The 16,759-nt window shown below is 36.6% G+C and overlaps 1 protein-coding gene across 5 annotated transcripts in view; it reads left to right on the forward strand.

The window, feature by feature from the left end:
• ARHGAP12 (Rho GTPase activating protein 12) overlaps positions 1 to 16,759 on the forward strand; it is an 81,424-nt gene that overhangs the window by 27,217 nt on the left and 37,448 nt on the right. For 3 of the 5 annotated variants that reach the window (XM_086614394.1, XM_086614393.1, XM_086614395.1), the window contains exons 2-3: positions 7,927 to 8,190; positions 15,594 to 15,674. In XM_086614394.1, coding sequence (XP_086470520.1) covers positions 7,927 to 8,190; positions 15,594 to 15,674 — 345 coding nt within the window. Of the gene's footprint in view, positions 1 to 7,926; positions 8,191 to 13,866; positions 14,008 to 15,593; positions 15,675 to 16,759 lie in introns of all 5 variants that reach the window. The other 2 variants (XM_086614391.1, XM_086614392.1) reach the window with 1 other exon arrangement.

Consider the following 16,759-nt stretch of genomic DNA (forward strand, 5'->3'; position numbering starts at 1 on the left):
AAAAGGACAACCAACAGCTGTAAATTGTGTGGGAGTTCTGCATTTTCTTGTCAAGTGTTTGGAATTAAATGCCCTTTCTGGCAGAACACAGATTTGGTGACTGCTGTGTTTTAGAACTGTATCTTGCAAATTGTTTTGTCCTCTATTTTTTAAAAAAAACCTTAATATTTGGAAAGTGAGCCATTAATTTATGCGTATACAGTTTTTAAATTCTTAATGGTGCTGGCTTTTTCCTTCTCTTTCAAATATAGAATATTACAATTTTTGTTCTACCTAGTCATGTTTTGGTAACTTGCATGGTAGTAGAGTTCATTCTGTTTGATCAAACAGTACTCAGGCTATCTTTTAGGCTTTTGAGCTCGCCCAGTAATACAACTTCAGTAACTTTTGAGTAACTTAGGAATCTTATCGGAGGTGGTATTTACTTTCCCATCTGCACTTTGCATGGGTGCCTGACTTTACACTGCTTTGTGTAAGCATTGGACCCTCAAAAGTACACTTAAACACTATGGGTTTTGTACTTTTGAAAATGTAAAGTGTAGAAAAAATTCACCTATTTATTCACTCCTATTCAGTTTGGAGTGCCTTAAACTAATGGAAACTTTTTCATGAAACTTTTTTCTTGTTCAAACAACACCATTTCAACTCTCCAATTATATTTCATAGGAGCTAACTGTTTTAGACATGTTACAGTACTGTAATGGTGACAACGTAGAACTAATCCATGAAGATACTAATGATTTGTCTTAAAAATTACTTTGACATCTCTGAGGCAAATTAGATCTATAGCTATACATTAAATGAGTTAAAACAGTAAGTGGCTTGTTAAGTGAGGGCTGAAACTTTAAGAGATTATTCTGCTATAACACTTCTAAAACAACTGAAGAACTTGTTCTGCTCTTGTGATACTACCCTTCTGAAAAGCAGTAGCTGTTGGCATATTACAGGACAGTTTTTCACTTGAGAAAGCACGTTAGGTTTTTCTGATGTTTTCTTAGTGTACTATCATAGTTTTTATAGAAAATAATCCTTGAGACATCACAAATTATTCCCAACAGCTTTATTCATCACAAATCTCCATCCAGACATATACTGTGGGTTCCCCAGAGGTCAAGAACTGACAGCAGTTGAACTAAAATGCAGAATAAACTTGGTGTTTCTACTAGTATCGTTGAAACATCCTTGTTACAGAACCAACTTGATACCACTTCCCTGAAGGTAAAGAAAAAAAAAAAGTGTAAATCTACTGCTGCATGACATGTCCAGGTTGTTCAAGGTGCTGACTAGACTTCTGAAAGATGTTACAGATGCTACCTTATGTCTGTTGAAAGTATCAGTGTTTTATATGGTGGACAGGGTAAAAAAGGAGTGAAGGAAATTTACTGGCTGATTTTTCAACATGTTACATTTGGCCACTCTTTCCTAACTGGGATAAGATTGCTGCATAAGCATGTATGAAGTAGAGTGTTTCGTATGGTATTTAAATTTTCTACTATAGGAAAAGCATCTTTGTCTATATCCTTGGACAAAAGCTTTTTTATGGAAGGGAGAAGCTAGATTGTGCAAGTGGCGAAGTACAAGTACGGTAAACACTGTCATCTTTGTGCATGTCTTACAAAGGATCCCATTGTAAGATCTTATTTCCGTTTTTTAAAATGTTTGACATCACTGTTGCAATCCTTCAATCAATTATATACTTTCTTTTATTGCTATAAACTTGCTAAGTTCATATGTAATAGTTTTGTTCACTGAGATGATCATGCGCACTATAGAAACGTGAATGGGAAATCTGTAGAGTGTACAGGAAGAAGACGGTTTTCCTTCGGTTTTCCTTCAGTTTTCTTTAATCGGTCCCTTAGGAGAGATGATCTGGGACTGTTGTCTCTGGTACCCAGGGACGCAGCAACTGCTCCCCCCTGTAGCAGGCCACAGCATACCAGAGAGCCCTCCTGCCACAGCCGCGTTCCTCTGCTCTTTGTAATTGCTTGCGGATGTGACAGAAGCGGCTGCCTCTTGGCTTTCCGTGCTGAAGGATTTTTGCAGCACAATTTAATTTATTTTCGTACTTTCAATACAATCACTTTCAATACAGTGATTCATGAAGTCATTTCTTTTGGGCTACCAAGAAAAGGGAATGTATTTAGTTTTAGAGGCTTTTTGCTATACATCTAGAGATTATTATTTTTTTTCTAATTGACAAGGCATTACAATATCACCAGATAAAGATTTATTTTTTTGGCAACTTTGGAAATATTTTTTGTTCTGCGTTATGCGAGAGCTAAAGCAGAAGGGAGCGTAAATGGCTCACATAACACAAGCGCTTTCTGGCAGAACATGATGTCCTATGTACTAAGGCTTTGTTTCATAATCTAGTTTCATAAAACAATATTAATAGATGAATTTATATTAAAACAAATTGTATGTACATCTCGCCAAAAGTAGAAGTAATAGCTCAGCCTGTAATTCAGTTTAAGTAAAATGCAAAATTGACCAAAAGATAGAATTAGTGAAAGTAAATCAGATGCTTAATTTTACTGTTTGCTATCTGATGGAAAGTTATTGGGTAGCTATTTAAAAAAAATTGCTTTCAGAGTATCTGCTTAATTTTTAAATGAGATGTTTTAAACATTTAACTGTTGAGTGGCTTTTGTTAGGCAAATATGTTTGATTTATACAGGATGATTTTAATTCTGCAGTGCTTCACAATGTGATTTATTTTTTCTTACTACCTTATAATGGCAAATAAACTGAAGATGAGAATTTCAATGCAGTTAAATAATATTTGCACTTCTATAGCTTGTCTGAAATTCATAGTCAGCTATTAACAGGCTTATAATATTTAATGTTGTCTTTTTATGTGTTCCTTAGACTTACAGAATGAATTATCCAGTTAAGAATTAGGTTGGAGAAAGTTAGTGCATAAAAATTGAGTTCCCGTTTCAACTTGACTTGTTAAATTGGTTTGCTGTCCTCACCTCTGAGGTAGTAGAGGACTTCTGAAAAAATCTCCCTCATGGATTTTTGGATATTACAGTAAGCTTTAAATGTGCCTGAATACGTTAGAAAGAAAGTAGGATCCAGAACATGTTTGTAAAAAACAATCAAAAAGCAGAAAAAGGAAGGAGGAGATGAGCTAATTATTCCAGTCAAAGCTGTCACTTCGTGAAAATGAAACTGTAGAGTTTTTGAGAATTCTTTTATATCACTGCTGTTGGATAAAGCTGGTATTGAAGTCCCAGGCCTTCCTAAAAGGACAGTGGCAATTCCTTGGCAAGAAGCTCAGTTGTTGAGGGAACTGGGATGCTTCGTCTCGGGATGCTGTGGGATGTGCCTATTCTCCTTTCTTCGGCTTGCTGCTGCAAAGAGCCGATATTCCCTCATTTTCCTTCAGTGCAGTGTTGTTCTTTCACATGAGTATGGGCAATCTGTCGCTTGTAACTTCCTAAAGAGTATTAAGATGAGATTTGCTTTTTAAAAAATTTTCTTTCACTTTTGGCAGCTAGTTTCAGTAATCCAAATGCTGCTACTGAAGTGGAAGCTCTTAATTTCAAGCTCATAACACTAAGAAATCTGTGAACAGGGAAACGACAAAGCAATTATTTGTAAAGGAGAAAAACATCACATGCGGTAGGTCATGTTTTGCAGCCTAGCATTGCAGTCATTCTTTAAGCAGTTGTTTTGTTCTAGAAGTTTTTGTCTTGGATTTAAGTACTGTAGAAGGAAAAAAGTAATTGCCAGTTTCAAGGCAATTTTGCTTTCTGTCTTTTTAATTACTGGCATCCTCGATGCTGTATGTTCTCATTGCATGAAAACAAACCAAAAGGCTTTTTAGGTGGTGGATAGGGAAGAGATCTGTAGTCTTTGTTTCTCCCAGAACTGCAGCCTTACACTGGAGTGCACTGAACCTTTTTTAGAGTTTGCTTTAATTTTGAACACTTAAACAAATACTATCATCTTAAAAAAAGCCATTTGTGTAAGGTAACATTAAAATTTAAGGTATCTTCTGAGCAGCTGATAAGCATTTTGGTAAAGAAAAGTACCTTGTGAAGTATAGTAAGTTTGCTTTTCTTTGCACTGAGTTCAAGTGTTCAGAGGCCTGATAAGGGCCTTTGTTGAAAATGTTGACTGTTCATTCATGAATGATTAACAAGTTGTGTTATTTAAAGGCACATAGCTGCTCCCTACTGTGTCAGTATAAAAACTATGTTCTGAAAAAGCTGTGTGTACAGTCTGTATTTGAAGAATGTTTTGTGTTGATTCTGGAAACTTTGTCCTGCCTATGTGAAACTCTTCCTTATCAATTTGCAAGGATTTACTGCTAGCAGACTTTTCTGTGAGACTGTACTGAAATGCGTCAGATTTCTGAAGTATTAAAATACAGAGCATTACTGAGGTCAGGGAGAAGCACTTACATTAATAAAGTTGTCATAGTCTTAACAGGCTGTACAATTTTCATTCAAGTTGTAGCATTTTTCTTTATCACTTCTCCTGGCAAGAGTCCTTCACTGTTTTTAGCAGAAGAAAGCAACATGAAAAAGTCTGAAATCCATATCAAATAGCAAATGAATGTCGAAATGTTTTGAGTACGAGGCATTTTGTGTATGCTTGCACAGGCATGTTGAAGGATGTGTTCTTGTGATTCTGATAGTAAGAAGAAAAGCAGTCTCTTTTGGTAGATTTAATTCCATGCTTATGAACATTCAGAGCTTGTCAGTGCAAAAATGAAGCTGAAGGAGTGAAGAGCTAGCTGGAAGTCCTCATGTACGTAAGAGCTGTTTAGTGTTTAGCATACATTTAAGTTTACCTTAACTATGGTAGTGAGAGGGTTATCTTCTGAAGCTTAGTACTTCCAAACCCAAAATACCAATTTCTGATTCTCAAAGGGAAGCCAGAACTTTTGTCCTGAACAACAAACAAGATAGCTAACTGTCCTGCCAACCAAAGGTCTGTTTTTGGGGAACAGCTGTGGAAGTGGTCAGAAACCATTTTGATCTGGGTAATGCGTTATCTGCTCGGATTTATACATTGGTAATGAGTAATGGGTTTGGTAAATGAAAGGAGTACAGTTAAATTAATATGTTTTTTGGCTTGAAACTATGAAAGGATAAAAGGTTTTTGCAGAACACAGTCTTGAAGTCGTCATAGAATCATAGAATGGTTAGGGCTGGAAGGGACCTTCAAAGGTCATCTAGTCCAACCCCCCTGCAAGGAACAGGGACACCTCCAACTAGATCAGGTTGCTCAGGGCCTCGTCCAACCTGGCCTTAATCAAACCAGTTGCCTTAAAGGAAGGGACGAGGTGGTGCAATTCCTGGGAGCTCGAGGGACCTGCCTCTCTGCAGGGCTCCCCAAGTTTTCGGGGGGGAGAGGATTGACCTTCCTGCCAGCACGGATGTAGACAGTACCCTAAAGTTAATTTCAGGAAATTTTGAGCTTTCTAAAAGCTGCTTTTCTCATCAATGAGAAATTCTTCACAGAATTAGCCTTGATGAGGTTGGGTGCTGTTGAACTGAGCATTACTGTAGACACAACACACCTCCTTGTGTGGCTCGAGGTATGAGGAAGTATTATTGCATGCTATGTGGTTATTTAAAATAGTTCCTGATAATAAGGTTGTGTCCCTCAAAGATGTACTTAAGAGCTAAGCTGTGTGGTGTAGTTAGATTGGTGACTTTGTATTTTTTTACACTTCGCTGAAAGCACTGACTTACAGGTGCCTTTAAAAAACTCTTGCAGTTCTCCCCGAAAAAAAAAATAATTCAGAAATGAGAGCAACAATGAATGAAAGTAGCAGGAGGCTTGGTTTGCAGGACAGTTAGCTGTCTTGTTTGTTGTTCAGGACAAAAGTTCTGGCTTCCCCTTCTTATTGTCTGGTGTGGAAGAGCAATTTTAGGATAGGAAGGTTGTGCCAGCCGCCGGCCCCCACTGCAGCGGCCAGGGCGCTCGATGCTGCTGCTTTTGCCACTTCTTTGAAAGAGAGGAAGAACCTGAAGGTTTGTGCCTTCCCCAGTGCAGGTGTATGTTGCTTCAGACGACAAACCCGGTGGTTTAATGGCAGGATGATTTACATGGGAAATGCGGCTCTGCGGGCAAATTGGGAAACGAATGCAGAAACTGCACTCTTGAATGAGTCAAGGTGACGGGAATGGAGGTTCATCCTGAAGACTGGGGTGATGCTTCATTCATAGCAGAGTTCTTTATCCTCTTATTGCTCTCCAGCAGTTCTACCAAAGGCAGCTGTTCTACCCTCCTCAAAAGAAAAAGTGGAGGGAGAAGGCTTGGATAATAGAAAAATAGACTTTTACAGTTAATCAAGTTTTGTAACAGATTTTTTTCCCTTGAATTATGTAGAGGAGAATACTAATTGGTTTTGGCTCTGTGATTTTGCCAGTGCTGCAATTTTTTTTTTCCCCTCCCCTTGTGGTTTGCTTTAAACTACACTCGCTATATCTAGTACACTGTGTTTCCTCTTTTAAAGGCGCACAAAACAAGTCCATGCCTGTTTTAATCTCATTAAGTTCCTCTCTAGTTTTTTCCCCTTTTGGTTGTGGATATTGCCCATATTTGGTTCTAGCTATGGTGCAATCACTTTATATCTGATTGTGTGGTATGATATGCTGTCTTGCCTGAGCAAACCCCAATAATTTATGATTAGATGTGGGCTAGATTAGCAGCTTACGATTTTAATGTTTAAAAGTATATTATAAAAGGTCTTTTATGTGATGCAATATGTTATTTTTTCCTGTGAAAGATGCAACAGGAGACACAAGGACTTGCCTGCAGCAAGGCTTCTGAATTAAAACCAGGCAGAGGGCAGGGATGGTGTAAGTTTCATAGTTCCTTCCTGGTGCCTAACTAATGTGCCCTAAAATACAGAGATGGCAGTGCATTACCAGGAAACTGTTCACTTTAGTTTAATAATAAGCTGCTTTCACAGTCTCGTAAATACAGCTCTTGTGAAAACACATGCTCTTATATTCTGCATGGTGTGTTTTATATACTTGTATTACACTTTAAAAATTGAGCATCTGAAAGTGTGTTTCTCTCCTAAATGCTTTAGTGGCTTATTTGAAAGTACTCATGGTTTCAGTGAGTGCCACGGACTTTTAACTGTGCTTTCTGCTGGCCTTTGTGTTAGCAAACTATTTATTAATGAGAAATTGCCATCAGTGTTTTGTTTTCTTGTAGATATTGATTGTTCTGCTTGTGTGTATGTGTATGAATAAAATTAGGTGGATAAGAATATCCACTTAATTTCTAGAAGAAGAGAGTAGTAATCAGAATACTCAGTAATATTGCCTAAAATATTTTTAAATAAGCGTCTGTTTGGAAAGGCATACAGGTAAACCATCCAGGTGTTTTCCAGAGTTTCTTAGTCACAACATTGTGCTCGCCTTTCCAACTCAACTGTCTGTTTAGATCTTGCTGAGAAGATAGAAGTGCTGCTTTGCATTCGCCATCATCTGTATTAGCAGTGAGGGAGAAAGGTTGGGGAACCATCTTTGCCTACCAAGTGGCATCTCAGAAATGCTACCTTTTGTCTTGAGCAAGATCACACTACTTACAGTTCCTGAGCAAGACGTGAACTGTAAAACTGAAGTTTTTCAACAAGGCGAGCATGTAATTATTTTGAGGATTCCAGTGTTATTTCAAATCCACTGTAAGACATAATTATCAGCTGTCATCTGAAGAAATGCTGAAAAATTGTTTCAGTATTAAATAAATATAGCTTGTGATATTTACCTTATGGTTAACAGTCTAACGTTTTCACACCCCAGCATCTTGTGGCTGTCCTTTGTGCTTTTATACTTAACAACAAAAAGAGGGAGTTTGTTGGTTTGTTTTATTGTTGTGATATATTCTGATTTGTAAGGGAGCATTCGAAAATTCATTTGCTCTTTAACAATACATTTCTTCTCTCAATAGCCAACTACTCCACCAAGCCAAGGGAGGCCTGATTCACCAGTTTATGCTAATTTACAAGAACTGAAAATATCTCAGTCTGCACTTCCACCACTACCTACAAGTGCTCCGGTCCAAATAAATGGGGAATGGGAAACTCATAAAGATACGACAGGACGCTGTTATTACTACAACAGAGGATCACAGGAACGAACCTGGAAACCTCCGCGGTGGGCCCGAGATGCAAGCATTAATAAAGGGGATTCCCAGAGCCATGCAGATCATGAGGTAGTTCCTTCTGAGATCACAAGCAATGAGATTGAAATGCATATGAATGCTGTTCTGCTGTGGAATTTGGTATCGCTAAGTTTTGAGGTGTCAAGGAGTGACTTCGTTTGTCTTTTTGGTCATGTGTTTTGGTATGAAGTAGTGAACAATTTAGCTCTTCAATTCCTTTTGTGTACAAGAATGTGTACATGAGCAGTAAGTTGTAAAACGCCTTACAGTCTCTCAGCAGCTTTTCTTTTAAAGGTAAAGGAAAACTAAGATGTTTTGAAACTAATAGGGCTATAAATGACAACAGAATAAGACAACCATCATAACTTCTCTGACATGGAGTGCCTTCTCTTGCTCAGTGTATTTGACACATTTTTGAGAGAAGGTTGGTAAAAGGAAGTGGAGTGAGACAGTGCTTCTAGAAGCAGGATTCATGGGGATGTGTTGAAAAAGGCAAGGGGAATTATTTAGCTGATATTGATAAAAATAAATAGGTGTTTAATAAATAAACTACAGGTGTTTGCCAGTGCTTGGTTAATGCTGTGGCAGTAAATTTAAATATGGGATGATGTTCTTACAGGTATTTTTTGTAGAGAGGAATTAAGATGAATGTAGAGAACTCCAGAGTTCTGGAGTCAAAACCAGACTTAATGGAGTTCCACAGCACCTTCTACCTGCATCAAAAATACTGACATAATTGAAGTTTCTATCAAATTAAAATATATTGATTTTTATTTTGTACTTAGATTTATACATGCTATTAATAATTCTATATATTATTTTAGAATATTTATTTTCTTAAAAAGGGGCATATGTGACGCTTTAAACTTGAATGTTATTTAATTCATGAATTCTCAAAGAGGTGGAATAATAATTGAATATATTGAATATAAAAAGCAAGTTTAGCTGGATAACTTTTATTTAACCATTTGCTTGGGAGCTTGGAATTTACATGCTTGTCAGTGATTTCTGTGTGGAGCTTTGGATAGCTGTAGAACAAACTAGGGGAGAGGACAGTTAAAGGAGCAATGCTTTGTAATGAGTTTGTGTTAACTTTTGAGAAAATCCTTCATTCTGGCAAAGATGTTCTAGAGAACAGAAGATGAGAACGTTTAAATTGCCATGCTAGAAGCTCTGCCTAGCCAAGTGTCTAGGTCCAAGGGTAGCAAATGCTGGTGGGGAGAAGGAAATCTACCTTAGCTTTTGGCAATTGGCCGTAGGAGCTTTTGACTAGAGTACATTCAGGCCATAAACATGTTCCATAGAGAGATCAATGGATTTTTTTCACTATGCAAACATTTTGCTTTTGCAAAACTTTTTGGCAAAGCTTTGCCGCAGACCTTGCTTAAAAGAGTTGAAGCTTACCATGGAGTTATTTATGTTAAAGGATGATTTTGGCTAATATTTGAGGTGCAGATATGTTCTGTGCAGCCAGTTGCTAGGGAGAGCCAGACAGTGGTGTGTGTTTATCTGAGCTGCAGTGGTTCAGATAAAGCAAAGGAATAGTTGGGAGATGGATATTACTGTTTAAACAGGCTTAAAATAGCGCTGTTGTGTTCAAACAGTACGTGGGTTAATCAGTTTCCTGATTGAAAGAAAAAGCAAACATTTATGGAGAAATCTTATACATATTTCACTTTCATATACCCTTTAAAAATATGTGTACTTTAGGTGGCTTTCCTTCTGAGCCTATTACAATGTTTAGCTTTAAAATTCAGTTGTGAACTGCTCAAAAATTTTAGATTGCTGGAAGCCCTGTTGTAGAAGTCTACCTGTGGGATAGTAGTGCCAGGAACAGGAGAGAAAGGAAAAAGGGACCCTTTCATTGCCTTTGGCAATGGCCTTCATAGCAGCTGTGACATCCACATGCATTTAAACAGCCGAATTTTCTTGCCACAGGCTAGTGGCAGTAACAGGTAAACTGGTGAGATGTTTGTGGCTGTCACTTTTGTATCTCTGATGATGGTCTCTTAATTTCTCACTGCTTGTCCTTCTGCAGAATAAGACTGGTTTTAGTCTGGATGATGTGATTGCTTTTTTGAGTAGTAACTCTCCTTGTAATAAGTGTAACTGGTGTTCTGTTGTCATTGTTCTTTCTTGTTTTCATGGAAGGACTTCTATTAATTCTTTCTTCCTCCCCATCTGCAAATGATTCGTCTGACTCTTACTCATATCTCTGTACCTTCACCACATGGTTGCATGTTCAGAAAGCTTGATTTTTTAAAATTTTTTTTTTAGTTGTCTATGACTTATTCAGCTCAGTTCTGTGATGCTTGAGACATCACAGATTGGCCTTCAGACAGTTATAACTATCAAATTTTCAGTCTTTGCAAGATAATGCATATTTTGATTAATTTTTAACTAGACACAAGTTTATATTTCCAGTAGCACAAGTTCCTTGAGAAATTTGCATCCTCTCTGACTGGGTTATCAGGTTGAGTCTAGGGAGATCACCTGTTGCCAGGTCATGTCAATCTGCTTTCTAGCAGTTGTGTTGCTTTTTGGAGCTGCCTTTTTTTCTTTTTTCCTTTCTCTTCTGTTCTGTGTTTGGGAGCATACTTCACACTCCACTCTTTGTGTTCACCTTTTTGTTTATGACCTGAGTACTTAAACCAAAATACTTAGAGTATAGGTTGAGATCTGAGGCTAAGCTGTGGTAAAATATAGGACATCCCAAATGTTGTCTGATTATGAAGACTTGGAGCAAGTATTTCTTAATAATTAGTAAAACCATATTTAATTTATTATAATGAAGTTAAGTTGGCTTTTACACACTAGTCGGAGTTATGCTTATTCCCTTCAGATTTAGTAGGAAAAGAGCATATGCAAGAAGGTTAAATGCTAGTTGTGTATCTGCTGATTTGTCCTCAGAGGACCTTGTATCGTATTAGGTAGGAAAATGTGTTTGAGGAAGGAACACTTAACAGTAACTGGGAGAAATTTGTCAGATAGTGAAGTGATTTAAGTAAAATGGACTGTAAAAGGAATGAGATGTATCGTCGTATCACAGAAAGGCAAACCTCTAATACCTAGCTAGGAGTCCATAACACGGAGACCAACGAATTAACCAGTAGAAAGGCAACAAGATTTCATTTAAACTGAAAACTACTTTTAGAACATGTGGCCAAAACGAAATTTCATTCCGCTTTTTGTTTCAAAACAAAGGGTAATAAAGGGATATTAGCTTCTTTGATTACTCAGTATTCTTTCTCAGTATTTTCATTTTTTTAGAAGTAGTAGGGACTTTCAAAGCTGGCTTGATTAAATGGTAGAGGAGAGCCTATTATTATTATTATTATTATTATTATTATTATTATTATTATTATTATTATTATTATTATTATTATTATTATTATATACATGGTGATGAACTGATCTCTACCCTGAAGAATTTTCCATGTAAGTGGAAAAAAATCCAGGACAGATAGTAGAAGCAATGATCTAGGGGACCTTTTTTGTACTTCCTTTTAGTGTGACAGCAGAGTTCTTGCAAGGTGTAAAGGTTGGTCAACTGCCTGCTTAAGGTGGTTTTAGTTAAATGTGGTATAATATAATTGAGGATGAGACTCTGAGATAAAGCATTGACGATACATAAAAAGCATATAGACAGTTAATACTGAAAAAAAAAATTAAATGGAAAGGTGCTGAAAATGATTTGGCCAGTGTTCTCTAACCCCTGTTGATGCTGCTTTAGCAGTTGTTCCTACTAGCTGAGGGACATGGAGGGCCTTGGCTTGGTAAACTTCGTAACGACTCAAGAGCTTCCTTTAAGTTTTGGTCTGCAAAGGCTGAATTACTACATTGTGTTGTAGCTGAGATTAGTTAAGCCTTAAAGCATCAAGACTATTACTATATGGATTTCTTATAGATAAGACACATAAAGTCATTTTTACTGGACAACTGTTTTTTCTGGGAGGATTTTCGTTTTTAAGTCTTCTGTCTACGTGTTTTACATGTGTACAGTGCTTCTTCAGTATCAGGAGTTGCTTGGAAGAGACAAATGCAAACATGTTAGGTTATTAGGTCATTATTCCTGTTAATAGTAATAATAAAAGTGTCCGAAGTCTACTACTTTGAAGAAATGTCAATGCACTTAATATTTAACCTTTAAAACATAATATAAACTTAAATATGTGTGTACAATATAGCGATCTTATAAAGCAGTAGTTCAAATGGGGCTAATAGCCCTCTTATCATCTCCTAAGTCTTAGTTCTTCAAGTGTAAAAATGAGACTGAAGACTTTTTTTTTCCCCCCAAGTGGTTAGAAATTGGCACTTTGGAATTTCTTGTTACTCCACATGTGAGAGAGGTGACATTGTTTAATCTATAGTTTAGATGCTCACATTTGGTAGGCTGTAGAGGACAGTTATATTTTTCATGTTACTTTATTAATGACCCGAAAATTTCCAGTGGGTTTTGCTGTGCTTGGTGAGCTGGCTCGTGTCAGCTTAGGGAGTTTGTGTCACACAAGTGGTAAGGTACTCGGAAAGGTAACACCAGAAGCCTATGTAATGGTCATTTGGAAATGTCTCTGAACATGTAGTCTTTTAAAACACTGGCTTCTTAAAACTGGTGAGTTTCTGATACTTGGATAATTTTTGGTAAGATTTAAGCTTTTCAGGAGAGGTTTTTTTTAGTTTAAAATTGAAATTCTGCCTTTCTCCTGCTCTATAATTTTCCTCAAAACCTTTATACTTGTGTTATTGAACCTTAGTCAATATTTAACTGTTATCATTTCTGAGTAGTAAGATGTGTTCCCTCTTAAGTGCTATGCCTCCTACTAGCTGAGGATCCAAGATAATGTGAAAGGAAATCTGCATGGAATTCCTCAGGAGACTCTGGCAGACAGATATTGTTGTTTGAGATGAATGCAAGGAGATTTTTTTTTTTATGCATAGAATGGATGCTTTGAATAGTAACTACGGTATGTTAGCAAGGAGATGAGCAAAGCGTACGAGGGAACAGAAATTTTGAACTGTGTGTGCAAAATCTTTTTTTCTAGTTTACACATCAAACTTGTTCCTTACGTTATAATTCACTTCTACTGTCAGAAGATAATTTTATGCCTCAGTTAGCTGTGCCTGACAGAAAGCCTTGCTTTTGCATCGCTCATTGTCACACACATCAGAGCTGGAAGGAGGAGAGTGGAAATTCATAATATTGTAGGACGTATTGCACAAGTACTGTAAAGTGCTGGGACCTACCAAGGTGCAACTGGAGATTCAAGTATCCTTAACGATTATTGTCTTTCCAGATACTCTTTGGGAAGGGAAGAAAGGATTTAGTTATGGAAGCTGGAATGTTGCCAGGAAACCAAGGTAGCAGGTCTCCCAAGTGTAGATTACTAAAGCTAACTCTCTTCATCATTCAATAATGTAAATCTGTGGGAATAAAGTGTAGATCAGCAAAAAAAAAAGTTTAAATTTGAGTAACTGAAGTCTGGTACAGTAGAATTAAAAAAATTGTATCCATACAAACTACGTGTTCTGAAATATTTTAAATTGCCTAGCAGTTATCAAATATTTCTGTACTGTAAAAATGCATCTCTCATTCTCTGATGTAAGATATAAAGCTGTGAACTCCCTGCAATTTATTACTATTCTCTTTCTAGTCGAATAATCTTTGATCTTTCAGATTTTAAAGCGTTCATTCTCAAAACTGCCTTGTATGTTTCTGACTACTTATAGCATCTTTCATCAGAAGAAAACGACCACAGTTCTTGTTACAGCCAGTCAGATAGTCAGTATGGTTCTCCTCCAAAGGGTTGGTCAGAAGAGTTGGATGAACATGGTCAAACCTTATATACCAATGACTATACTAATGAAAAGGTACTTTTTCCTTCTTCTCATCACATTCTCAATCTTTTCCACTAATTCACTGTTAGAAATGCCGATTTCATTTCTAGAAGTGAGAAGCATTCCTCAGCAGTATCTCCTTTTGTTTTTAAGTATGCATGAAACTTTAGCAACAGAACTGACTCTGCTATTTTCTTACATATGTTCTTCACTATTCATAAAAAGTTTTCTTATTTCTAGTTGAGTATCAGATTATATTAAGTGAACGTATAATGTATAATTTTTTCAGTTCCTGCTCTGCCCCCATCCTCTTGGCTACACTTCAGGAATGAACTTCATACCAATATAATGTTTTTCTTACTGTCTTTTTACTGTTCTTGTCTACATATCAAACTGAAAGTAATGCTGCTTTATCAGTTTCATCCTTTACTTTATTAGAGGTTTTCAGTACTACTTTCAGGTGTAGACAAACTTCTTCATTAAACTGCAACTGTATGAGCAGATTTATGTTCCATTCTAATTATCTAATTGCTACTGACTATGTACTGTGATTTTGGGCACGTCATAGAAATTTCTCCTGTGTAGGATAAACGACAGTATTTGTTTATATTTGTAAAGCAGTCCGTTTTTACAATAGTTCACTAAAGTTGCATTTTGGGTTTTAACTTAAAATCTTCACTGAAACAGTAGCATGTTTACCTTATTATAGCACCACCTCTTCTCCAGTTATGTGTGCAAGTTTTTTGAAAGAAGCTTTTAAATAATTCAGTTTTATGTCAGCTTTTGAATTTTATCCTACTTAATCTACTTCTGCTCAACATCTGTAGAGCACATACCTATGTTTTGGAAAATATGCAACCTTTTTTTCTAAATTGCACTGGGATTGATAGAAAAACAGTGTTTCCTATCACATACAGTTAATTGGAAGGCAATCTTGTGAAACCTGCTTGACCCAAGAGCCTTGTTGTGAGTGTTTCTGTGTGTATTTTTGTGCAATCTTCTTGTAGAATTTTGCACATTACAATTCTTTCCTTCCTGCATAACTAGTCATAGTTGTCATAGTTTTACCTCTTTGATTGAGGGAATTGCTTATAGAGGTTACAGAAATTACATTATCTTCTTCATGATTTTTTTTTTTAGGAACTGCATCTCATGTACCTGTTGATGTTTTAAAAATGGAGTTGTTCAAGAAGTGCAATTATCTCTTAAATTATCAGCAGTTGCTGGTTGAGCTTTTTGTAATTCTCTAATTTTATGTATAAAATCCTTACACAGATCTAATATAAAGATTGTGCCTCCTTAAACTGACACCATAATGTTGGTAAGAGTGAGATATGCCATCTTCAATCTATTAATCACGATCTCTTGTGTGATATTGCAAGACTATTTTCTGAGGAGTTACAGAAGGAAAAAATATTAGTGAACCCAGTTCAGGAAGCTGAAAACTGTGTTGCTTTCATTGGTGACTAACCTTGGTTAGTTAGTGGAGGCTGTGCACTAGGCGCTGCTGAAGTAGATGCCGCTTTATTAAAAATTAACTTTAAATCCCAAGTGTCAGAGACTTACTATATTACGACTGTCACTGATTGCATTTCCTGTCATCATGTTTCTTTCTACAGTGGATAAAACACGCTGATGAACAGGGTAGACCATACTACTACAGTGCTGATGGTTCCCGATCAGAGTGGGAGTTACCTAAGGTGAGTGAACTAAAAAACAAACTTTGGCAACTTGAGGCTTTTCCCATCTCCCCAGTGAATGTTCTGTGTGACCTTTAGTGGGAGTTCTTCACAGCAAGAGGACTTACATATTGCACTTGGTTATGTCTGGCATTTTTATGGAATTTCTGATTGTGAAGAGAAAAAAATATACTGAAGAACATGAAAAATGGATGTATATAACTACTCCAATGTCAAAAGAGATCATGCATCTTTGCTGAACTGAGCTTTTCATGCGAGGCTGCAGAATAATATCTGTGATTTTTGTGTGATAAAGAAAACCTCTATAGGAAAAAAGAAATTTTTTTAACTACAAAATGTTTCTGAAAAACTATCGTCTACTTTTAGTAACCTCCAAAATGCGTGATTTCTGTCATTCATTTCTAAATTTGGTGATTGAGGTGTTTTTCAGTACACTTAGACAGGTGTTGAAAACCAAAAGTTTCAGCAGATGGATGTTTGTTCAATCCTAGATAGTGAGGTGACTATAAAAAGAAAAGTTTCACACAGAATTGTGTGCATAAGTATTCTCAGTTAATTTCATCAGTCAAAAAAACAGTGTCCTAAGTCACCTGCACTTCGGAGCAACCTTAATGGATAGTGCTTTCCTAATACTTTTGAGAAAATATTTACGTTGAAATTTATGAATGAAGCTATGTACTAGCCTGTTTTGTTACATCAGTAAAAGAATTTATATCTGAGTCACTGAAGAGTTGAGTTAGCTTTGTGGATTCTCCAGTGTTGGTCTGATGTGTTAGGTACCGTAAATTTTGTAACATATGTTAACTTAACAGTATAATCTGTGACTACTGATTTTAAAAGCTACTTAGCTATTGATTAGCTATTAGATTGGTTAGAAGTCTGAAAAATCTGCTAGATCAGGTTTTACCAGAAGCAATTGTTAGTTCAGTGTGTACAATTGAAGTTAATTTTGGGGAATAATGTCTTGGGTGCTTCGTTTTATGACTTCTACAATGCAGAAAGTTTTGACTGTGAAAAATTGCTTTCCACTAAAATAGGTTGGATTTGAATTTGAACTAAATAGCTAATTGACTTGGCTTGAATCC

The sequence above is a fragment of the Tauraco erythrolophus genome, chromosome 7 (assembly GCF_009769465.1).
Source record: "Tauraco erythrolophus isolate bTauEry1 chromosome 7, bTauEry1.pri, whole genome shotgun sequence".
Lineage (NCBI taxonomy): Eukaryota > Metazoa > Chordata > Aves > Musophagiformes > Musophagidae > Tauraco > Tauraco erythrolophus.